Genomic DNA, 26636 nt, shown 5'->3' on the forward strand with positions numbered 1-26636 from the left:
TAAGGAACTACAGCAGCAAAGCGAACTCATACAATTGAAGTAGATACATTTTTAAACCAAGCTCAACTATTTCTTCATAACGACAAAACTTTAATCCCCTCCAAATAAGAAAACTCAACAAAAAAAAAGCAAGCAAACGGTATCAACTCCTCTACCAGAAACGAAACGAGAGCACATCCTTCCTTCACAAAAATCCTGGAAAAACACAACAACAAACAGCCTTTTCAAACAGAATTTCTAAACTCTTTGATTTTTCCCCAACTGCAGCACTTGAAATAAAACAACAAAAGGAAAACAAAACGCCAGCAGATCATTACATCTCTGCTGCATCGAACTAAAACCAAAGTTTCAATTCTTACAGAGCATTGGAAAATCGTAAAAGCGTAAAATAAATCCATTTGTCCCTGCCAAAATAATTGATTGCCTTCCATCGAGGAGAAAAACTAACAAAACGAGTGTCACATTGGGTCACTCAGGGCGGCGAAGGCAACGGCGCTCACCAATTCACGTGCTGGGGCCATGGAGCCGCCTGGCGGTGTACCGCCAGATAGAGATCGTCAATTGGTTCTAAAACAGATGGTGACATTTCACGATCGACCCGATGCCAGTTTGTGTGGCAAGGCCAGCACTGCAATACCCACCACCGCTGTTACGCCCAATCCAGCATTTGCTTCGACAGCCACCGCCTATTCGGCTACCACACAAGCGGCCACTGCTTTCAGTGGCACCTCCATTGGGCATGCCCTGATCAAACATCATGGTGGGGGTGGAGTGCAACATCACACAGCCGCCCTGCCTCCCAACTCCGGAGCATCGGCAACGGTGCCAACTTCCGGCGCAGGTGGCAGCAGTAGCAGCAGCAGCAGTTCAACCACCCTGCAGTCAACAACATCGACTGCAAGTGGCAGCAACCAGCAACAGACCCTGGAAAAGCTCTCCAGACCCATGGCATTCGATAAGGTGAGTGTGATGATATTGAAATTAATTGATGATTGGAGGCAATCATGGCGCAAAGATTAGTAAGGGGTGATTTTTTAAGAGCTATAGGAAATTAAAAAAAAAAAAACTAAAAAGGCACTAAGTTCGGCTGGGCCGAACTTTGTATACCCTCCACCTCGGGTATATATGTAAATCTCCTTTCATCACAATTCGGTGAAAACTGGATAACTTAAGCACCCAAATTCGGCACGGACATTGAGTGGGGTATTATATACAAATCACCAATCAATATTGTAGAACAAAATATTGGTCTCTTAGGCAGATATATTCAATTATAAACCGACCTGAACCATTTTCGGATATCGTGAGGCTCAGAAAAACTCACTGTCCCAAATTTTGGCAAAATCAGACAATAAATGCCCTTTTTATGGGCCCAAGACCTTAAATCGAGAGATCGGTCTATATGGCAGCTATATCCAAAAAGCTATATTGCAAAAATATTTCATATTAGTGTAGGTCAGCTGAGATTGCAAATGGGAGATATCATAGTAAAGATATGCGTTTGCACAAATACTTCCTGTAAGTGTTGGTCGGCTGGAATTTCAAAGGGGTCATATGGGTCCTTGTTTTTAAACCGATCTCTCTTCTTGACTTATTGAGCCTCAGAGAACGCAATTCTTACCCGATTTGGCTGTAGTGTTTTGTTTTGATTTCTAACAACTATGCTGAGTATGATCCAAATCGGTCTATAACCTGATATAGCTGCCATAAAAAACCACTCTTTAGATTTGACTTCTTGCGCCTATCCATAGTAGACGATATGCAAGAGTCGACCCGGGCGAACTTAAAATTTAAGTATTCACGGTACCTATTGAGCTTTAAGATTTCGCAGAAAGAACAAAAGTTCCCCTGTTGTTGCAAAATTCCTCCTCGTTTATCCGTACCCAAGGCGCCCCCTAGGGCTTCAACCTAAGTTTAAAACCCTTATACAATAACCTTCTACATTATTGTCTCTTTTATAATGACCTACTACAATAGACAACAAGGTACTCTTTGCAGTATAGAAAATCTATATTTCGGCATGTAACAAAGCCATGGTACTGAATATAAACATAGTTACCAAAAACCTTGGAATGCTTACCTGTTTTGCCATCGTCCAAAAGCATATCAGCATAACTCTTAATTTGATCAAAGGACAACAAAGATTTCCATGCGTCTGAAGTTAGGGGTCTTATGATATGAGTTCCCAGAAGATTAGACATGCCAAAGGGAATGGACAACTCTAATGCTGATAGTTCATTATCATTATTCTGAGAATTAACTTCGTTGTGATTAGTTATCAATGCAACATGGGAATTTTTTGAATTCCCTTTTGCTACATTGGTTTCACGCTTCATAAACTCAAAAGGAAAATCTGAGAAAAGGCCTAGGTTGTTTATAAAGGTTTGAGGATTTCCATTATCCTTTAAGTTCTTGTTGTCTTTGGCAAATACGAAGATATTTTGAGCTTTTTGTGGAATATTTTGTGAAATACTTTGCTCACCTTTAGATGTTTCACACTCCAGTTCCATCGTTGTGGCATTGTCCTTTGCATCTCTATTATCCTTGCTGTTGTGTATAAGAATGAAATCCTTGGAAATGTCATTATGATTCAATTCCATGGATGAATTGTTGCGTTTTATATGCCTCAAAGGCAAGGCTTCATTAAAATCGTTCAATACTGAAAACAATTGATGTTGTCAAATTCTTTTCTACGCAATCACAGACCATTACTTACCAAATGCAATTAAACAGAGACTCCATAGAATGTTCATTGTTAAGCAAAATATTGTTTAGCAAAATAAATTTTTGTAATGAATAATAATTCTTTAAATGAATTCAATAAGCTATGAAAATTCTTTCAAACAAACTATTGACAATTATTTCAATTGAATTTGTCAGAACAAACAGAGGCCAACTGAATATCAATCACATATTTAAACCAGTAAGGAAAGGCTAAAGTCGGGTGGTGCCGACTTTATAATACCCTACACCTACCCTATAAAAACAAAAGGGGGCTACATCTAATTCTGAACCAATTTTGATGGACCTCGGCGAGCAAATATGTTCAAACTGTAAAAACTACGGTTGCAAAATGACAACATTATTGCAAATTACCCAAAATCTGACGAACATATATTGGGAGCTTTATCTAAATCTGAACCGATTTCGACTAAACCCCATGGAAATTGTGTAAGTCGTCGAGGAAACCGTTGTACACAATTTTGGGAAGATTGGCCAATAAAAGTGCTTGTAGTGGTTCTAGGAGTGAAAATCGGGCGATATATATATATGAGACCTATATCTAAATCTAAACCGATTTCTTTGAAATTCACCAGTAATATCGAGAGTCGTAAGGAAATCCTTCCTGCCAAATTTCCAGAGAATCGGACAACAGATTATCATTTTATTGCTGTATAACTGCAAATCGGACGAACATATATATGGGAGCTATATTCAAATCTGAACCGATTTATATGAAATTCACCAGTTATATCGAGAGTCATAAGGAACTCCTTCCTGCCAAATTTCCAGAAAATCGGTTAACAGATGACCATTTTATTGCTGTATTACTGCAAATCGGACGAACATATATATGGGAGCTATACCCAAATCTGGACCGATTTCTATAAAATTTAACAGTAATATTGAGAGTTATAAGAAAAGCCTTCATGCCAAATTTCCAGAGAATCCGTTAAAAAATTACCATTTTATTGCAGTATTACTGCAAATCGGACGAACATATATAAGGGAGCTATATGCAAATCGGAACCGATTTTTATGAAATTCGCCAGTAACATCTAGAGTCATAAGAAAATCCTTCTTGTTGAATTTCGAGAGAATCGGTTATTAAATGACCATTTTATTGCAGTATTACTTCAAATCGGACGAACATATATGTGGGAGCTATATCCATATCTGAACCGATTTCTATGCAATTCAACTGAAATATAACGAGTTTTAAGAAAATCCTTCCTGCCAAATTTCGAGAGAATCGGTTAATAAATGACCATTTTATTGCAGTATTACTGCAAATCGGACGAACCTATATATGGGAGCTATATCCAAATCTGATCCGATTTTTATGAAATTCACCAGTAATATAGAGAGTCATAAGAAAATCATTTCTACTAAAATTTCAAGAGAATCGGTTAACAAATGACCATTTTATTGCTGTATTACTGCAAATCGGACGAACATATATATGGAAGCTATATCCAAATCTGATCCGATTTGTTCCAATTTCAATAAGCTTCGTCTCTAGGCCTAAGAACATGCCCATACCAAATTTTAAGACGATCGGATGAAAATTGCGTCCTGAAGTTTGAACACAAATTAACATTGACAGACAGATAGACGGACAGACAGACAGACGGACATAGCTAAATCGAATCAGAAAGTGATTTTGAGTCGATCGGTATACATATCAATGGATCTATCTCTCTTCCTTTTATGTGTTACAAACTAATTCCCAAAGTTATAATACCCTGTACCACAGTAGTTGTGTAGGGTATAAGCACTAGTCATAGCAAAACACCACCTCCAAAATTTCAGGCAATCTGGGAAGTCGGTATATATGGCAGCTATATTAGGCTACATACCGACTTAGACCATACTTGGAACAGTTGTTGGAAGTCATACCAAAACGACATGTGCAAAATGTCAACCATATTGGATAAGAATTGCCCCCTCTAGAAGGCCATGAAGTTTATCGATCGATATCGATCGGTTTATATGGCGGCTATATCAGGATATGGACTTATTTAGACCATACTTGACAAAGTTGTTGGAAATCCAAATAAAACACTTCACGCAAAATTTCAGCCAAATCGAATAAGAATTGTGCCCTCTAGAAGCTAAAGAAGTCAAGAACCAAGATCGGTTTATATGGCAGCTATTTCAAGTTATTAACCGATTTCCACCATACTAAGCACAGTTGTTGAAAGCCATAACGAAACAAGTCATGCTAAATTTCAGCCAAATCCAATGGAAATTACGCCCTCTAGAGGCGGGAGATCGGTTAATATGGCGGCTATATCAGGCTATTGACTGATTTAAACTATACTTGGCACAGTAGTTGGGAGTCATACCAGAACACTTTATGCTAAAATTCAACCAAATCGGATAAGAATTGCTCCCTCTAGAAGCTCTAGAAGTCAAGACCCAAGGTCGGTTTATATCGCGGCTATATCAGGTTATAAACCGACCGTCTGCCCGTCTTTCCATCCGTCTGTTGTAATCACTCTAGAGCTTTCAAAAAGCTTGAGATATTGAGCTGAAATTTGGCACAGATACGTCTTTTTGATGCACGCTGGTTAAGTTCTTCAACGGGCCCAATCGGACCATATTTGGATATAGCTGCTATATAGACCGATTTTCCGATAAAGGGTATAATGCCCATAAACGCTTTACTTTTCATCCGATTTCGCTGAAATTTTAAATATTGAGGAGTTTTGGGACTCCCGATATCTGGCCCAAATATGGTCTATATCGGACTATATTTATATATAGCTGTCATATATATCGATCTGCCGATTAAGGGTCTGAAGCCCATAAAAGCTTTATTTATTACCCGATTTCGCTGAAATTTTAAACAGAGGGTTATCTTAAGCCTCCCGACATCTGACCTTAATATGGGTTAAATCAGACTATAAATATGTATAGCTGCCATATAGACCGATCTCCAGATAAAGGGTCTAAAGCTCATAAAAGCTTTATTTTTAAACCGATTTCGCTGAAATTTAAAACATTGAGTATTTTTACGCCTCCTAACATAGGACCCAAATGTGGTTCAGATCGGATTATATTTATATATAGCTGTCATATAGACCGATCTCCCGATTAAGGGTCTAAAGCCCATCAAAGCTTTATTTATTGGCTGATTTCGCTGATATTTTAAACATTGAGTAGTTTCACGCCTCCTAACGTAGGATCCAAATGTAGTTCAGATCGGGCTACATTTAGATATAGCTGCCATATAGACCGATCTGCCGATAAAGGGTCTGAAGCCCATAAATGCTTTATTTATTACCCGATTTTGCTGAAATTTGGAACAGAAGGTTATTTTAAGCCTCCTGATATCTGGCCCAAATAAGGATCAAATCGGACTATATTAAGGTATAGCTGCCATATAGACCGATCTTCAAATAAAGGATCTAAAGCCCATAAAAGCTTTATTTTTTATCCGATTTCGCTGAAATTTTTAACCTTAAGTAGTTTTACGCCTCCTAACATAGGACCTGAATATGGTGCAGATCATCCTATATTTAGATATAGCTGCCATATAGACCGATCTGCCGATTAAGGGTCTAAATGCCATAAAAGCTTTATTTTTTTACCGATTTCGCTGAAATTTGAAACAGTAAGTATTTTTATGCCTCCTAATATAGGACCCAAATGTGGTTCAGATCGGACTATATTTATATATAGCTGCCATATATACCGTTCTGCCGATAAAGGGTCTAATGCCCATAAATGCTTTATTTTTCATCCGATTTCGCTGAAATTCGAAACAGTGAGTAGGTTTCGGCCTTCCGACATCTGACCTAAATATGGTCGATATTTGTCTATATTTAGATATAGCTGCCATATAGACCGATCTCCCGATTAAGGGTCTGAAGTCCATAAAAGCTTTATTTTTAACCGATTTCGCTGAAATTTGCAACAGTGAGTAGGTTTCGCTTAAATATGTTCGATGTTGGACTATATTTAGATATAGCTGTCATATAGACCGATCTCCCGATTAAGGGTCTGAAGCCCATAAAAGCTTTATTTATTACCAGATTTCGCTGAAATTTGAAACAAAGGGTTACCTTAAGCCTCCTGATATCTAACCTAAGTATGGATCAAATTGGACTATATTTAGGTATAGCTGCCATATAGACCGATCTCTAGATAAGGGGTCTAAAGCCCATAAAAGCTTTATTTTTTGACTGATTTCGCTGATATTTTAAACATTGAGTAGTTTCACGCCTCCTAACGTAGGACCCAAATGTAGTTCAGATCGGGCTACATTTAGATATAGCTGCCATATAGACCGATCTGCCGATAAAGGGTCTGAAGCCCATAAATGCTTTATTTATCACCCGATTTTCCTGAAATTTGGAACAGAAGGTTATTTTAAGCCTCCTGATATCTGGATCAAATAAGGATCAAATCGGACTATATTTAGGTATAGCTGCCATATAGACCGATCTTCAGATAAAGGATCTAAAGCCCATAAAAGCTTTATTTTTTATCCGATTTCGCTGAAATTTTAAACCTTAAGTAGTTTTACGCCTCCTAATATAGGACCCACATATGATTCAGGTCGGTGTATATTTAGATATAGCTGTCATATAGACCGATCTGCCGATAAAGGGTCTGAAGCCCATAAAAGCTTTATTTACCACCCAATTTCTTGAATTCTGTAGAGGCCTGAAATCACTGATTGGAGCATACTCTCATCGGTGAGAATTTCTCCCCGATCAGTTGGCTACATTTTTCTATGGTTTTTCTTGTCTTTCACCGCTGTTTGGTGTATATCAATCTGTGTTTCTCCATCTTCGAACACAATAGACTTAAGGTCTCCTAGTGAAACGATTAGTAAACAAGGTTGCTGGCCGCATGCCCTAACCACATCATTCTCACTATAATTCTACTATTGTCTAAAACAAAAATTCTATCCCAACTAATATTCCTTACTACCTACCCGAAGCACTCTTGTTCAAGGACGTTTCATGTAAATACAAAACTCAGCATTAATTGTGAACTCATTAAAATCATTGTCTACAAATGAATTTATGTGGAAGTAAGTAGCAGTGATTCAAGGAAATAATCCATTTTTAGTTATTGCACTTAAAAGACATGGACCACCATCTACCCTCCAATGTCTTGGCTGTTGCTGGTGTTGCACGGCTGGCAGAGTGAACTCTAAATGCATTAATACAAAAGGACATCCGGCCATGACTGCATAATTAAATCTCATATTCACATTGCCTATGAAAGGTAGACGATTTCAAAGAGCAAAGCCGTATATCTATGGGCTATTCTGCACCACCAGCATCATCATCATAATCATTGGCATTTTTACAGCCATCAGCAAGAATCGTCCAAAGATATCGAACGATTGCACTTCCCCATCTATTACTATTAATTAGTGCTGCTCAACCTAGAGGCAAAAGCCTCAATTATCATTCAAACTATTGCTGATGATGATGATGTTGGTGGCTAAAAAGAAAGGCCATAGAAAAATTAATTATCGCAGAACTGGCAAATTACTTGCTGCACTTTTATTGATTGATTGACAATTAGGAGCATATCGATATGGGAAGAAAAAGGAAAAGGATAGGCAATGTTATTAAGGGCTATCCATCAATTATGCAAGAAACGAATAGATCGATGGTAATTATGTTTGATAATATCATAAGTAAACCAGTAAGCCTAAAGTCGGGTGGAGCCGACCATATAATACCCTACACCATCGAGTCTACGTACGAGACATATGCAAAATTTTGTGAAAATCAGACAACAACTGCGACCTGTATCTTGATTACAAGAATACATGGACAGACGGACAGACAGACAGACGGACATAGCTAAATCGAATCAGGAAGTGATTCTAAGCCGATCCGTAAACTTATCGAGGGGTCTAGCTCTTCTTCTTCTTAGCGTTGCAAAGAAATGCACAAATCTTTAATGCCCTGTACAACAGTGGTGGTGTAGGGTATAAAAATCGATAACAATTTGTAATGTAGAATAGTAAGGATTGTATAATGCTAATATAAATCCTACAAAATGTCCGCTTGACGTCTATTTCTGAATTGACATCAATTTATCTTCAAGCAACATGCATACAACGCCATCTATGGGAATTATCTAAACTATATCATGTTGACAATACGATGTAGACATCTCTTCACGTACGTGACAAACAAGCAAAGAAAAATTAATTGAAAACAAGTAAGAGCGTGCTAAGTTCGGCCGGGCCGAATCTTATATACCCTCCACCATGGATCGCATCTGTCGAGTTCTTTTTGCGCAGTATCTGTTTTTAGGCAAACAAAGGATAAAAGAAAAAAAATGGCTATGTTATTGGACCTAAATCAAGTTATGGTTTATTTCGGACCATAATTGAACTGAATATTGGAGACCATAGTAGAAGTCTTTGTGTAAAATTTCAGCCAAATCTAGTAAGAATTGCGCACTTTGGGGTCTGAAGAAGTAAAATAGGGAGATCGGTTGATTCATGCCATTTTCGACACCTATGTTAAAGGTCACGAGAGAAGCCGTTGTACAAAATTTCAGCTAAATCGGATAAAAAATGCGCCCTCTAGAGGCTCAAGAAGTCAAGACCCCAGATCGGTTTATATGGCAGCTATATCAGGTTATGGACCGATTTGAACTATTCTTAGCACAATTGTTGAAAGTCATAACAAAACACCTCATGCAAAATTTCAGCCAAATCGGATAAAAATTGCGCCCTCTAGTAACTAAAGAGGTCAAACCCCCAGATCGGCTAATATGGCAGCTATATCAGGTTATGGAGCGATTTGGGCCATTCTTAATACAGTTGTTGGAAGTCATAACAAAAAACGTCATGCAATGTTTCAATCAAATCGGATAGGAATTGCGCCCTCTAGTAACTCAAGAAGTCAAGACCCCAGATCGGTTTATATGGCAGCTATACCAGGTTATGGACCGATTTGAACTATTCTTAGCACAATTGTTGAAAGTCATAACAAAACACGTCATGCAAAATTTCAGCCAAATCGGATAAAAATTGCGCCCTCTAGTAACTCAAGAGGTCAAAACCCCAGATCGGTTTATATGGCAGCTACATCAGGTTATGGACCGATTAAACCTATTCTTAGCACAGTTGTTGCTAATTTTGCACCTCGTGCAAAATTTATGCTAAATCGGATAATAATTGCGCCTTCTAGAGGCTCAAGAAGTCAAGACCCCAGATCGGTTTATATGGCAGCTATATCAGGTTATGGACCGATTAAACCTATTCTTAGCACAGTTGTTGAAAGTCATAACAAAACACCTCATGCAAAATTTCAGCTAAATCGGATAATAATTGCGCCCTCTAGAGGCTCAAGAAGTCAAGACCCCAGATCGGTTAATATGGCAGCTATATCCGGTTATGGACCGATTAAACCTATTCTTAGCACAGTTGTTGAAAGTCATAACAAAACACCTCATGCAAAATTTCAGCTAAATCGGATAATAATTGCGCCCTCTAGAGGCTCAAGAAGTCAAGACCCCAGATCGGTTAATATGGCAGCTATATCCGGTTATGAACCGATTTGGACCATACTTCGCACAGTTGTTGGAAGTGATATCAAAACACTATGAACAAAATTTCAGTCAAATCGGACGAGAATTGCGCCCTCTACTGGCTCAAGAAGTCAAAACCCAAGATCGGTTTATATGGCAGCTATATCCGGTTATGAACCGATTTGGACCATACTTTGCACAGTTGTTGGAAGTGATATCAAAACACTATGTGCAAAATTTCAGTCAAATCGGATAAGAATTTCGCCTTCTAAAAGCTCAAGAAGTCAAGACCACGATCGGTTTATATGGTAGCTATATCAGGTTATGGACCGATTTACGCTATACTTAGCACAGCTGTTGGAAGTGATATCAGAACAATATGAGCAAAATTTCAGTCAAATCGGACGAGAATTACGCCCTCTAGGGGCTCAAAAAGTCAAGACCCAGGATCGGTTTATATATCAAAACATGAACCGATATAGTCCATTTACAATCCCAATCGACCTACACTCACAAGAAGTATTTGTGCGAAATTTCAAGCGGCTAGCTCTACTCCCTCAAAAGTTAGCGTGCTTTTGACAGACAGACGGACGGACATGGCTAGTTCGACTTAAAATGTCATGACGATCAAGAATATATATACTGTATGGGGTCTTAGGCGCATATTTCGAGGTGTTACAAACAGAGTGACGAAATTTGTATATCCCCATCCTATGGTGGTGGGTATAAGCGCCATCTACGCGATATCGCTCTCTTATGCACCATCTGTGAGAATTTCAAGAAAATCGTATTCAGCCGTTTTTGAGTCTACAAGGAACACACAAACAAACAATCAAAGCGGCAAACAAACACAAATTGATTATTAAAATTTAAAACTTTTAAACCATATTTTAAACTTTCCAGATGGAATCCCTGGTGCGTGAAATGCAAGATGCTGAACATGGAGTTCCAGTGAGGCAGCAGAAGATGTTTCTTACTTCCATACCCTATGCTTTTATGGGTAAGTGCTAACTAGGCAAACTATTCACATTGAACTTTTCATTAATCAACACCTTTCAGGATACGACCTTATCGAATGGCTTATGGATCGCCTACAAATCGAAGAGTCCGAAGCTCTAAACATTGCCAATCAACTATGTCTTCATGGTTACTTTTTTCCTGTCAACGATTCCAAAACTCTAACGGTCAAAGACGACTCCTCGCTCTATCGTTTCCAAACGCCCTACTATTGGCCCTGGCAGCACAAGGCGCCCGACAATGTCGAGTATGCCATATATCTGGTGAAGAGGTCATTGCGTAACAAACAACGCCATGCCTTGGAGGACTATGAAGTGGAGGCTTTGGCCTCTCTGCACAAAAATCTGAAAGGCAAATGGGAGATTATCTCCATGCAGGCAGAGGAGCAGGTGCGTCTGGCCAAGGAGCGTAAGAAGGGTGAGAAAATTGTGGGTGACTCACAGGAGAGGGCCTATTGGAGAGTGCATCGACCTCCACCGGGGCAATTTACCCCTCTGGAACCATGTCCTGTACCCTCCAGAGATCGTCAGGGCACAAAGCAGAATAAAAAGAAGACACTCGAGGATATGCAAAGGGATGTGGATTATCTGAAGAAATCTTTGAATCGCACACGCATGAAAATGTCACAGGCCTGTGAGTCGTTGGTCACCTATTCGGAGACTTTTTCGGACTACGATTTCTTTTTGCAACCCGTATTGCCCTCAAATCCTTGGGTTACGGAAGACATAACCTTCTGGCAGCTGAACAATACCTTTGTGGACATACCGACAGAGAAGCGAGTAAAGCGTTGGGCCATTTCCATAGAGGAATTGGTGACCGATCCCACAGGTCTGCAAGAGTTTACAGCGTTTTTGGAAAAAGAATACTCCCATGAGAATATACGATTTTGGATAGCGGTGAATCGTTTGCGTAGGTCGGCCCATTCGCAGGTGCCACGCAAAGTGCAGGAGATTTATGAGTAAATATGAAGAAGGGGTGGAGAATATAAACTTTCATTAATTTTTCTTTTCTGGCCTTTTCTAGGGAGTTTCTTAAGCCCGGCGCCCCTTGTGAGATCAACATCGATGGCAAGACCATGGAGAGTGTGCTGAAAGGCTTGCAGAATCCCTCACGCTTCACCTTCGACTCGGCCTCGGATCATATTTACATGCTGCTGTTGAAAAAGGATTGCTATCCTCGCTTTGTGCGCTCCGATCACTATAAGCGTTTGGTGGAGACCGGCATACAGCCGGCCCATAAAAAGCGTTTCTTCAATTTCGGTGGGGTTAGTGGTGCCAAAAAGAAAATGACTGCCGCCTTGTCCAGCCAACCGAATCTGGGTGGCAATGAGTCCAGTACTAAAAATACCATGGCGTCCAGTGGCAATTCGTTTATTATGTCCACGGCTCCGCCTCCCGGCAGTTTGACTAGGCGACGCGGCAGTGATCGTAGTCTTAGCGGTTCGGCCCACGAATTGGCAGTGATAGGTGTGAACAAGGACAGCAGCTCAAAGGTGCCACATTCTCACTCGCAGAGTAATCTCAGTGAGATACCATTCAGGTGAGTAGTGAAACAATGACAAACGAAGAGTAACCAGCTTAAAAAAAAAGTTTAACAACTAAAACAAACAACTTGAATAATTAATTGGAATATTTGTTTTAACTAACATTGATAATCATAATGCTTTTTTATGAATTGGATTGATTGATTGCCATAATGAGATTGGTTGTTATTTTTTTTTTTAATAATAATTTTTTAACAAAAAAAATTTTTAATTATTTTAATTTTTTTTATTTTATTTAAAAAAAAATCTTTAACTCTGTTTTATTTTGTTTACACTCATGAATTTATTTTCTGCATTGAGAAAATATATATGAACCAATAAAATTTTTTGTTGATTGATACCACAAACAAAACAATTAATCGTACTAATCATCATCATCACGACCATTATCATCACGAACTAATGAATGAACGAACAACAGTAGTGAAAGTATTTATCGGGGCGATATGCCTACGCTGCCAGCTTATCAAGAGACCAAATGTGGGCAATCACAAATGCGCCTGGCACAGGACCATGGAAATCTCGAAATTAGTTTTGCAAGAGACCAGTAAGATTTCCCAAAAACACCAAAATCCAAAAACCCAATCTAAGTCTCTCTCTCTCTCTCTCTCAATGTCTCTCTATTTCTTGTTGTCTCTCCTTGTGGCCGTTTGCTTTGAACATTCATTGTGACTTTTGTAATTTAAATTCTCAATGTACTTCCAATTTCTTTTTCTTCTAATTGTTGTTGATGTTAATGATGTCCTTCGAACTTTTCAAAAAAATATCACTTATATATAAAATTGTTTATATATAAATATATTTATATTTATTTTTTCTTTATATACGAACCTGTATCTATCATACCGTAACAAGCTCTGAGGAATGTAAAAAAACTTAACATTGATTAAAACCCAATTTGCCTCTCTGTTAAGTGTTTTCTGCCACCACAAAACTCGTTGTTCCCAAAACTTAAATCACCTAACTATCTCTCACTATCTCCATTTAAATTTTTTAATTTTATTTATTTATTTAAAATTAAAATTAAATGTTTTTTTTTTTGTTTTGTTTTATTTCTTAATATTTCTCATATTTTGCTATATAAAATTTTTGTTAATAATAAAATAAAAAAAAAAAAAAACAAAACAAAGGTATGGCAGTTCAATGTTATATTCGTTGGAAAAAGCTGAATCAGTTACAAATATTGTTACAACAAGTAAAAAGGCGTCAAGTTCGGCCGCCTTTCATCCAAATCCGATGGTCTCTTTAGTAGCTACATGGATGTCGAAAAGCCCAACATCAATCAATGTGACAAATTTCAAAGAAATCAGATTATAAATGCGCCTGTTATGGGACCAAGTAGCATTGACTCGACTAAAAAATAACAAGGCAGCAGGAGCCGACGGGTTACCCGCTGAACTATTTAAGACCGGAGACGACACGCTGATAAGGCGTATGCATCAGCTAGTCTGCGCAAACTAGCTAGAAGAATGCATACCCAATGATTGCACCCTTAGCATACTAGGTTGCCCAAAAAGTAATTGCGGATTTGAAATATAGTCGGCGTTGAAAAATTTTTTCACAGCTTGTGACTCTGTAATTGCATTCTTTCTTCTGTCAGTTATCAGCTATTAGCTAGCTTTAGAAAAAAAGTATATTTGATTAAAGTTCATTCTAAGTTTTATTAGAAATGCATTTACTTCCTTTTAAAAAATCCGCAAGTACTTTTTGGGCAACCCAATATGTCCCATATACCAGAAAGGAGATAAGACGGAATGTGCCAACGACAGAGGAATAAGTCTCCTCCCCATCGCATACAAGATACTCTCGAGCGTACTGTGTGAAAGATGTGAAACCTAAAGTCAATGAGATAATTGGGCCCTATCAATGCGGCTTTAGACCTGGTAAAACCACCCAGGAACATATATACTCACTGCACCAAATCCTGGAAAAGAACCGAGAAGGATAAATCAACACCTACCATTTCTTTGTTCACTACAAAGCCGCCTTCGATACTCGTATACGTTGAAAGGTATTTCAAGCCATGTCTGAGTTTGGTATCCCTGCAAAAAGACTCTCCAGGATGACACTTGCTGAAACGCATTCCTCAGTGAGAATAGGAAAGAATCTCTCCGAAATATTTAATACCAAACTGGGTTGTAGACAAGGAGATAGCCTAACGTGTGATCTCTTTAATATCCTGCTGGAGAAGAGTATACGAGATGCAGATATGAATAGATATGGCTCACTAATCACAAGAGAACACATTCTACTCGCCTATGCCGACGACGACATCGATATCATTAGTCGGTCATCGTAAGTAGTAACTGCAGCCTTTGAAAGAATCGAAAGAGAGTCAGTGAAAATGGGTCAGACAGTAAATGGAGATAAGACGAAATGGATGGTTTCAACTCCCAAAAAGTCTTGCACAACCGAGCAGATAAAGAAAATGGAGAAAATTGGCAACCACAACTTTGAGACAGTCAATAACTTTATCTACCTTGGCACCGCCGTAACCAAAACGAATGAAACCAGTTTTGAGATAAAGCGAAGAATAATACTGGCAAACAGATGCTACTTTGGAACAAGTAAATATGCAAATTTTTTGCCCATGAACTTTCCACTAAGGAACAGGGGCAAACTTCTCACATTACAATGAGTTTAAGCTCAATGATATGGGGCCTACTATTTTATAGCCGAGCCAGAAAGGCGTACCGCTGTGCGACACTTCTTTGGTGAGAAGTTTTACATGGCATAGTACCTCACAAATGTTGCCAGCATTAGGAGGGAAAAACCACCGTTGACAATTTTTGCTGATGGTCTCGCCAGGATTCGAACCCAGGCGTTCAGCGTCATAGGCAGACATGCTAAACTCTGCGCTAACGTGGCCTCCTTTGGACTAAGTAGGCAATTTAGAAACAAGGCCACCTCTCGACAGACGAAGATTACACTATACAAGACACTAAAATTAACCGTGCTGTTATATGGTTCGGAAGCATGGGTACTTGTGAAAGCAGATGAGGCAGTGCTTGGAGTATTTGAGGGAAAGATGCTTCGTAAAATATATGGAACAGTTTGCGATAATCGAGAATATAGGCAACTTATGAACCATGAGATGTATGAGCTGTATGACGACGATAGCATAGTTACACGCATCAAAATACAACGGCTGCGTTGACTAGGTCTTGTTGTCAGAATGCATGAAGAAGCTCCAGCAAAGAAGTCTTTTGAAGGCAAACACGGTGGTACACGCAAACCGGGAAGACCAAAACCCGACGGAAAGATCAAGTGGTGGGAGACACCTCGAAACTTGGTGTCAGAGATTTTAGAATGAGCGCAAAAGATCGAGGCGCCTTTTATGGGCGGAAGAGCTTAAATCGAGAGATCCGTCTATACGGCAACTACAATATATCCAAATTTGGACCGATCTAAGCCAGATTGAAGAAGTATGTCGAAGAGCTTAATACACTGTCCCAAATATCGATGACATCGGACACTAAATGCTCCATTTATGGCCCCAAATCCTTAAATCGAGAGATCGGTCTATATGGCAGCTATAAACAAATCTGGACCGATCTGGGCCAAATTGAATAAGGATATTGAAGGGCCTAGCACAAGTCACTGTCCAAAATTTCAGCAAAATCGGATAATAAATGTGGCTTTTATGGGCCTAAGGCCCTAAATCGATGGATCGGTCTATATGGCAGCTATAGCCAAATCTAGACTGATCTAAGCCAAACTGAATAGGGATATCAAAGGGCCTAACACAACTCACTGTCCCGAATTTCAGCAAAATCGGAAAATAAATATGGCTTTAATGGGCCTAAGACCCTAAATCGGAGGATCGGTCTATATGGCAACTATACCCAAATCCAAACCGATCTAGGCCAAATTGAAGAAGGATATCGAAGGGCATAACACAACTCACTGTCCCAAATTTCAGCAAAATCGGATAAAAAATGTGGCTTTTATGGGTCTAAGGCCCTAAATCGAGAGATCGGTCTATATGGCAGCTATATTGAAATCTGAACTGATCTGGGCCAATTTGAAGAATGATGTCGAAGGGCCTAACACAACTCACTGTTCCAAATTTCAGCAAAATCGGATAATAAATGTGGGTTTTATGGGCTTAAGACCCTAAATCGGAGGATCGGTTTATATGTCAGCTATATCCAAATCTGGACCGATCTGGATCAAATTAACGAAGGATGTCGAAGGGCCTAACACAACTCACTGCCCCAAATTTCAGCAAAATCGGATAATAAATGTGGTTTTTATGGGTCTAAGACCCTAAATCAGCGGATCGGTCTATATGGCAGCTATATCCAAATCTGGATCTATCTGAGCCAAATTGAAGAAGTATGTCGAAGAGCCTAACACAACTCACTGTCGCAAATTTCAGCAAAATCGGAAAATAAATGTGGCTTTAATGGGCCTAAGACCCTAAATCGGAGGATCGGTCTATATGGCAGCTATATCCAAATCTGGACCGATCGGGACCAAAGTGAAGATTGATGTCGAAGAGCCCAACACAACTCACTATCCCAAATTTCAGCAACATCGGATAACAAATGTGGCTTTTATGGGCCTAAAACCCTAAATCGGCGGATCCTTCTATATGGCAGCTATATCCAAATCTGGACCGATCTGTACCAAATTAATACATGATGTCGAAGGCCCTAACACAACTCACTGTCCCAAATTTCGGCGACATCGGACAATAACTGCGCCTTTTATGGGCCAAAGACCTTAAATCGAGAGATCCGTCTATATGGCAGCTTTGTCCAAATCTGGACCGATCTGTGCCATATTGCAGAAAGATGCCGAGGGTCTAAGACAACTTACTGTCCCAAATTTAGGCGACATCGGATAATAAATGCGCCTTTTATGGTCCCAAAAACTTAAATCGAGAGAGAGTAGCTATGGCATTTTTAATTAAATCTGGAACATAATGAAAATGTTCAACGATGTTTATCCCCTCCTAATGCTGGCCGACATTTGGGAGGTATTGTACCATTTGGTATGGCAGCCATGTAAACACTTCTCCACAAAGAGGTGTCTCGCTGCGGCACGCCGTTCAGACTCGGCTATAAAAAGGAGGTCCCTTATCATTGAGCTTAAACTTGGATCGGACAACACTCATCAATAAGTGAGAAGTATGCCCCCGTTCCTTAATGGAATGTTCATGGGCAAATTTGCATTTGCAACCGTTGAGTGGTGTTTCCAGCTGATCAAAAGATGTGGTCAGCAGGATGATGGCAGCAATGAGCGAGGTCTTTGCTAGCGCAATCGAGCCAAGAAGCATTATGCTGGTAGGAATAGAACTGACATTCCATGCACTTCTACGGAAAGAGAATCAGATCTTCCGAAGGGCTAAAATGTTTAAAAATAAAAGCGTACTAAGGTCGGCAGGGCCGAATCTTATATACCCTCCACCATGGATCGCATTTGTCAAGTTCTTTAAATGACTTTTTCAAATGGAAAAACACCACGTGCAAAATTTCAGACAAATCGAATAATAATTGTGCCTTCCAGAGGCTCAAAACTTCAAACTGAGAGATCAGTTTATATGGCAGCTATATGAGGTTACATACCGATAGAGTTGTTGGAAGTCATATCAAAACGACATATGCAAAATTTCAACCATTATTAGATAAGAATTGCGCCCTCTAGAATCCCAAGAAGTCTAATCGGGAGATCGGTTTATATGGCGGCTATATCAGGGTATGGACAGATTTAGACCATACTTGACACAGTTATTGGAAGGCAAAATAAAACGCTTCATGCAAAATTTCGGCCAAATCGGATAAGAATTGTGCCCTCTATAAGCTCAAGAAATCAAGACCCAACACCGGCTTATATGGCAAGTATACCAGGTTATAGACCGATTTCAACCATACTTAGCACAGTTGTTGGAAGTCATAGCGGAACACGTCATGCTAACTTTCAGTCAAATTGGATAAGAATTAAGCCCTCTAGAGGCTCATTTAGACCATACTTGGCACAGTTATTGGGAGTCATACCAGAACACGTAATGCAACATTTCAGACAAATCGTATTAGATTTGCGCCCTCTAGCGACTCAAAAAGTCAAGATCCAAGATCGGTTTATATGGCAGCTATATCAGGTTATCAACCGATTTAGACCATGCTTTGCATAGTTGTTGGAAGTGATATCGATGTGCAAAATATCAGCCAAATCGGAATAGAATTGCGCCCTCTAGATGCTCAAGAAGTCAAGACCCGAGATCCGTTTTATATGGCAGCTATATCAAAACATGGACCGATATGGTCCATTTACAATCCCAACCGACCTATGCGCGCGCACGGCTCCTGAGCCTTCATGGAGGACTATGATTTCCAAGTCCAGCCCCCACCGGCTGAAAAAGGTGAATAGGTATATAATGTTAAAAAATATATCCAGACTTTTGGGTACCTAATGTTCTGCACGGCCGAACATCAAGCCTTTTTATACCCACCACCGAAGGATGGGGGTATATTCATTTTGTCACTCCGTTTGCAACACATCGAAATATCCATTTCCGACCCTATAAAGTATATATATTCTTGATCAGCGTAAAAATCTATGACGATCTTGACATGTCCGTCCGTCCGACCGTCTGTCTGTTGAAATCACGCTACAGTCTTTAAAAATAGAGATATTGAGCTGAAATTTTGCACAGATACTTTTTTTGTCCATAAGCAGGTTAAATTCGAAGATGGGCTATATCGGACTATATCTTGATATAGCCCCCATATAGACCGATCCGCCGATTTAGGGTCTTAGGCCCATAAAAGCCACATTTATTACCCGATTTTGTTGAAATTTGGGGTAGTGAGTTGTGTTAGGCCCTTCGACATCCTTCGTCAATTTGGCTCAGATCGGTCCAGATTTGGATATAGCTGTCATATAGACCGATCCTCAGATTTAGGGTCTAAGGCCCATAAAAGCCACATTTATTATCCGATTTCGCTGAAATTTAGGACAGTGAGTTGTCTTAGGCCCTTCGACATCCTTCGTTAATTTGGCTCAAATCGGTCCAGACTTGGATATAGCTGCCATATAGATCGATCCTCCGATTTAGTATTTTAGTTTAATTATTTAGTGTAAGGCCCATAAAAACCACATTCATTATCCGATGTTGCTGAAATTTGGGACAGTGAGTTGTGTTAGGCCCTTTGACATATTTCTTCAATTTGGTCCAGATGGGTTCAGATTTAGATATAGCTGCCATATAGACCGATTTCTTGATTTATGGTTTTGAGCCCATAAAATGCTTATTTATTGTCTGATGTCGCCGAAATTTGGAACAGGGAGTTAAGTTAAGCCCCTTGACATACTTCTGCAATATCGCACAGATCGGTCCAGATTTGGATATAGCTGCCATATAGACAGATATCTAGGTTTTAGGTTTTGGGGCGATAAAAGACGCATTTATTGTCCGATGTCGCTGAAATTTGACATAGTGAGTTTGGTTAGGCTCTTCGACGTCCTTCTTAAATTTTGCCCAGATCGGTCCAGATTTGCATATAGCTGCCATATAGACCGATTTCTCGATTTATGGTTTAGAACCCATATGAGAGCATTTATTGTCCGATTTCGCCGAAATTTGGGACAGTGCTTTGTGTTAGGCTTTTCAACATGTTTATGCAACTTGGCCCAAATCGGTCCAGATTTGGATATAGCTGCCATGTAGACCGATATCTCGATTTAAAGTCTTGGCCCCATAAAAGGCGCATTTATAATCCGATTTCACTGAAATTTGACACAGTATGAGGTATATGAGTATAAGGTATGAAATTTTCACCGATGAAAGGTGGTTTACATATATACCCGAGGTGGTGGGTATCCAAAGTTCGGCCCGGCCGAACTTAACGCCTTTTTACTTGTTACTTTTTCATTTGAAAAATCTCCAAAACTCCTTGAGTACGGTATAACATTGAAATGTCCATACCAATAAATGTTGTAAAAACCCCTAAAAATAAAACTCTGTCTTAATACCAACTAAATCCTAAAGCTGTACCAAACATGGAGCTGCTAACTGCTAATGATTGACAATAATTGTTGGTGATTTTAACACTTCACAGAGATACGCCAAAAGGTAAGGCAGCTCGTCTGGAGACTACTGTGGAAATTGGTGGCAGTAGTGCAGTGTGTCCTTGGGACGAACCGGATGAACCACCTGCAACACAAGCTCCCAAGCCAGTGCCACCACCGGCAGCGGCACCAGTTCAATTGTCAGTGTGTCCCTGGGAACAGGAGGATGAGCCGGCACCGGCGCCAGCTGCACCAGCACAATTACCAGCCATAAAAACAAGCGCACAAAGATTAACCAGGTGAGAGGGGGAGGTTCCAAAACCACCAATCTTGCTTGCAATTTAGATTTGCTTCATTTCTTTTACAGCACTTCCTCGGACAACACCGAAGTATCAGATAGATTGCAACGCAATTTAGGCATTCGCCATCAAAACACCGTTGACAGTGGTGAGGCGGCGGGCATGAAACGTTTACTACCAAATTTCACCGAACAACGAAGAGCATCAGTGTCCTTTACACCGAGGTATGGTAGTTAAACATTTTTTCAACAGTCTCATACAAGCTCTGCTTCTTCTTCTTTCTTGCAGCCGTATATCTGAGTTTCCTTCAGGACGACCGTCTACTGGTGCGAAAACTTCTACGACACCTTCGCCAACGGTGACCTTGCAACAGGGCAATTTCCCCGCTCTCTTTGCCCCTTTGCAGGGAGCTCAACATGCCACCACTGCGGTGGTGGCTCTTGGTGGCAATATTGCCTCTACCACCACCAACAACATCACCACCGCCGTCGCCGCCACCAATGTTGTTACCAAAGATCCACCTTCGTCCTCAGATGCTGAAGTGGAAGAGGAATTGAATAAACTTGCAATCTCGGAACGAAATAGCGAGTCCTCTGGCTCAGCCGTACTGCCGACACCAAATGCCACACCCACACCACCACCAGTGACTAAAGTAACACCACCGCCCGAGGAACAAACGGCACTGGTAAGCGCCGAAACTCAGACGCATGCTGAGCAAAGTCCTCGTGACAGTTCACCCAGTGAGTCATTGCATGCCATGCAAGAGGGCGAAGAAACCACCCGCGCCAATGAGGCCAGAGAATTGGGAGCTGAAGTAGACTCTGAAATTCAAGAGGTACAAATAGAGTTGCTAGAATCCTCCGAAGGCTATGAAAAGCTGTGCGAAAGTCAAGAATGCCTGGATGTCTCACCACCTACTATACAAATTGATGATGGTGAGGAGGGTAAAGTGGAAGTTAAGACACCTGAATATCAAACCTGTGAATGTGTTGTCAGTGCAGGGGATCAGGAAAGCATTGCGGTAGATCAGCCAGCCCAGAGTCCCTCGGCATCGGCTAAACAAAATCCCGATAAGGAAAGTGCTGCAGATCCCGGCTCTGACAAGGACAATGAGTCACCCGAACAAAATCAGCCACAGGAAGAGCTTCCACCCTCTTCGCCACTCGAAGAACTCTCACCCACCACCGATGAATATCAGGAGGGTCTCGAATTCGGCGATGATGGTAAAAATGATTTTGATATTGCCGACTCTGAATCCACCATGGGCTATATACCACCTGCTCCCACGCCTGCACCCTCCATGGCGCCCTTAGCTGAAATGGACACCGACACTGTGGACGAGGAGTACAGTGAAGAGTTAAAGCCCAAAGATGCCGCACTACCCGATAAATCAGCCAAACTTCCCCTTAGCAGCATAAACAAATCCACCACCGCTGAGGAGGCACGTAAGAAACGCAAAAAGCGCCACCTGGAGGCCAAGAAGTCGGCCTCGGCCGAAGAAAAAGATAAGGAGAAGGAAAAGGCCAGCACTTCAGCGGCTGTCACCACGGCTACTGTGGCAAAAGAGAGTAGCAGTGCCAAACCGGAAGCGGACCTAACCACAGTCTGTCCCTGGGAGGACGAGTGAGTATAAACAATGTTTGCTTGGAGTTGAAAGCTTTTCAATTGGTGGCGGGAAAAAACAGCTAAAATAGTGAATGCAAAAAGCTTATTTAGAAATTATTGATGCTTAACAAAATCCAAAATCAAAACATACACAAGTAAGGACGGCCTAAAGTCGGCGGCCTTTTGATGCCCTACACTACATTCGGTGTGCTGATTTAGTCATCGAAATTAGAATTTGCTGAAATTTGAAAATTACCAAAATTTTTACTAGATTGGATGACAAATCTTTCTGCAAAGGTCCTTAAAGAAAGATAATCGAAGGACATATAAAAGTGCCATATCTAAATCTGAACCGATTTCTATGAAATTCAGCAGTAATATGAAGATTCATAAGAAAAAAAATTCGTGACAATCGGTTTACAAATGACGAGGCATTGGAATATTAGTCAAAATTATACGAACATATATATGAGAGCTATAAGATAAGAATAGCGACCTTTACTTTGTACACAAAATAAAATGGAATGACAGACGTCGTTATGACAGACATTCAGACAGGCGGACATAGCTGAATCGAATCAGAAAGTGATTCTGAGTCGGTCGGTTTACTTATCAATGGGTCCATCTCTCTTCCTTCTGGGTCTTGCAAACAAAGTTATAGTACTCTGTATCAGAGTGGTGGTGTAGGATATAAAAAATGAATAAGTTTATGTTTATGTGGCAGTCTGCGATTGGACTCACTTAGCCGTTTTCGTCCATTGTGATACCACAGGAAAAGGTTCCTACCCTTGAAACATCCAGATCTCTTTAAAAAGCCCAATAACTTGCGAATGTTCACAAGTGGAACTCATTCTGCCTGACAGTGCGGCACACACACACACACAGCAAATTTTTTATAGTCTCTTCTTCCTCGACGTCCTTCGTTAATTGCATCTTTCAGCCTGTCAGCATGTTTTCCGATCAAACAGGGATATTTCATAAGAATGACTGAGACCTCTGTTCTAGCCAGCGACAGCAGAGCGGTAAACCTCAAGTCTATACTGCAAATGCAAATGTTCATGGGCAAACTTGCATATCCCTGAGTGCTATCCGATTCAAGTTTAAGCTCAATGATATGGAGCCTAGTTTTAATAGCCATGTCTGAACGGCTGCGCCATGCCGTTCGACAACTCTTTTGGGGATAAGTGTTTGTATGGCTGCCATACCAGATGGTACAGTACCTGGCAAATGTCGCCAGCATTAGGTCGACATAACCAGTGGTGAAAATTTTTATACCCTCCACCATAGGATGGGGGCATACTAATTTCGTCATTCTGTTTGTAACACCTCGAAATATGCGTCTGAGACCCCATAAAATGTTCATATTCTTGATCGCCATATCATTTTAAGTCGATTTAGCCATGTCCGTCCGTCCATCCGTCCGTCCGTCTGTCTGTCGAAAGCACGCTAACTTTCGAAGGAGTAAAGCTAGCCGTTTGAAATTTTGCTCGAATACTTTTTATTAGTGTAGGTCGGTTGGGATTGTAAATGGGCCAAATCGGTCCATGTTTTGATATAGCTGCCATACAAACCGATATTGGGTCTTCACTTCTTGAGCCTGCAGAGGGCGCAATTGTAGTCCGATTTGGCTCAAACTTTGCATAAGGTGTTTTTTTTTATGTATTCAAATAACCGTGCCAAGTATGGCGCAAATCGGTCAATAACCTGATATAGCTGCCATTTAAACCGATCTTGGATCTTGACTTCTTGAGCCTCTAGAGGGCGCAATTCTTATCCGATTGAAATGAAATTTTGCACGACGTGTTTTGCTATGACCTTTAATATCTGTGCTAAATTAGGTTCAAGTCGGTCAATATCCTGATATAGCTGCTATATAAACCGATCTTGGGTCTTGACTTCTTGAGCCTCTAGAGGGCGCAATTCTCATCCGATTGGAATGAAATTTTGCACGAAGTGTTTTGTTATGATATCCAACCACTGTGCTAAGTATTGTTCCAATCGGTCCATAACCAGATATAGCTGCCATATAAGCCCAACTTGGGTCTTGACTTCTTCAGCCTGTAGATGGCGCAATTCTTATCCGATTGGAATGAAATTTTACACGACGTGTTTTGCTACGACTTCCAACAACTATGCTAAATTAGGTTTAAATCGGTTCATAACATGAATTAGCTGCCATATAAACCGATCTTGGGTCTTGACTTCTTGAGCCTCTAGGGGGCGCAATTCTTATCCGATTGGAACGAAATTTTGCACGAAGTGTTTTATTATGATATTCAACAACTTTACCAAGTATGGTTCAAATCGGTCAATAACCTGATATAGCTGCCATATAAGCCCAACTTGGGTCTTGACTTCTTGAGCCTCTAAGGGGCGCAATTCTTATCCGATTTGACTGAAATTTTGCACGACGTGTTTTGCTATGACTTTTAACAACTGTGCTAAATTAAGTTCAAATCGGTCCATAACCAGATATAGCTGCCATATAAACCGATCTTGGGTCTTGATTTCTTGAGCCTCTAGAGGGCGCAATTCTTGTCCGATTGAAATGAAATTTTGTACGACGTGTTTTGCGTTGACTTTTAACAACTGTGCTAAATTAGGTTCAAATCGGTCCATAACCTGATATAGCTACCATATAAACCGATCTTGGGTCTTTAGTTCTTGAACCTCCAGAGGGCGCAATTCTTATCCTATTTGGCTGAAATTTTGCAAGACGTATTTTATTCTTACTTTCAACAACTGTATCAAATAAGGTTCAAATCGGTCAATAACTTGATATATCTGCCATTTAAACCGATCTGGGATCTTGATTTCTTGAGCCTCTAGAGGTAGCAACTATTATCCGGTGTGCCTGAAATCCTCTCCTGACCATCAACATATGTGTTTATTATGGTCTGAATCGGTCTATAGCCTGATACAGCTCCCATATAAATGGATCTCTCTATTTTACTTCTCGAGCCCCCAAAGGGCGCAATTCTTATTCGAATTGCCTGACATTTTACACAGGTCTCCAACATATAATTTAATTGTGGTCCAAACCGGACCATATCTTGATATCGCTCTAATAGCAGAGCAAATCTTTTCTTTTATCCTTTTTTTGCCTAAGAAGAGATGCCGGGAAAAGAACTCGACAAATGCGATCCATGGTGGAGGGTATATACGATTCAGTCCGAGCGAACTTAGCACGCTGTTACTTGTTTCCATTACCTTACATTACCTTTCTTAACTATACCATATTTAACAATATATCAATTCAATTAAAAATATGTTTCCCAATTTTAAATCCCCGACTTATTTAAATAACATACTATGTACATATTTAAAAAAAAAAAATTTTAAATGTATAAATTTGAGTTCATACATTTCATCGCTTAGCCCTAGTGCCACATGTATGTAAATGCAAATCATATTGCGCACCACCCACCATTGACCCATGCCGTAACGCCAAGCAATCCAATGTTAAATATATAAAAATGTAGTATTGTCTATCTTTACAGAAATGTGACCACCAGCGATGGTACCTTTACCAAGACCTATGCCACCCTGGGGTATTTATGAATAAAACCCAATCTTTTTCGCAAAGTGGTCAATAAGATACTTAAAAAGAAAAACTACAAAAAATGACACAAATCACAGCAACCACAAAATCTACAACATCATCAGAATCAGAAAACAACAACAACAACAACAACAACAAAAACAAAGCTATGAAATTCTCTGCAAAACTACATAGAAAAATCTAAATAGGCTTAAAAAAAATAACTTAGCAAACAAATCCAAAAAAAAAAAAAATGATACAAACTCAAATAAAAAACATTTGGGAGAAGTGCATAAAACTCCAGTTGAATAAAGAACAATGAACAAAGCCAATATAAAGCATAAGATACTACTTACTTAGAAACACTAAATTGCTG

The 26636-nt window shown here is 40.0% G+C and overlaps 1 protein-coding gene across 1 annotated transcript; it reads left to right on the forward strand.

Annotated features, from left to right (window-relative positions):
- The first annotated feature begins 392 nt into the window (after positions 1-392).
- On the forward strand, positions 393-26410 carry LOC106081189 (uncharacterized). Its single transcript, XM_059367370.1, has 8 exons — positions 393-960; positions 11143-11239; positions 11299-12214; positions 12280-12795; positions 20866-21114; positions 21183-21338; positions 21403-22737; positions 26220-26410. The coding sequence occupies exons 1-8, from the start codon at positions 520-522 to the stop codon at positions 26278-26280; spliced, it is 3771 nt and encodes a 1256-aa protein (XP_059223353.1). The 5' UTR covers positions 393-519; the 3' UTR covers positions 26281-26410.
- Positions 26411-26636: the final 226 nt, after the last annotated feature.

Source organism: Stomoxys calcitrans, chromosome 4, assembly GCF_963082655.1.
Source record: "Stomoxys calcitrans chromosome 4, idStoCalc2.1, whole genome shotgun sequence".
Taxonomy (NCBI): domain Eukaryota; kingdom Metazoa; phylum Arthropoda; class Insecta; order Diptera; family Muscidae; genus Stomoxys; species Stomoxys calcitrans.

Bases quoted from the DNA above. Each gene is read 5' to 3' on its own strand.
- LOC106081189 (XM_059367370.1), top strand. From the start codon at position 520: ATGGAGCCGCCTGGCGGTGTACCGCCAGATAGAGATCGTCAATTGGTT. The intron at 12,215-12,279 runs GTAAATATGAAG...GGCCTTTTCTAG, and splicing joins AAAGTGCAGGAGATTTATGA to GGAGTTTCTTAAGCCCGGCG. The intron at 21,339-21,402 runs GTATGGTAGTTA...TCTTTCTTGCAG, and splicing joins TCAGTGTCCTTTACACCGAG to CCGTATATCTGAGTTTCCTT.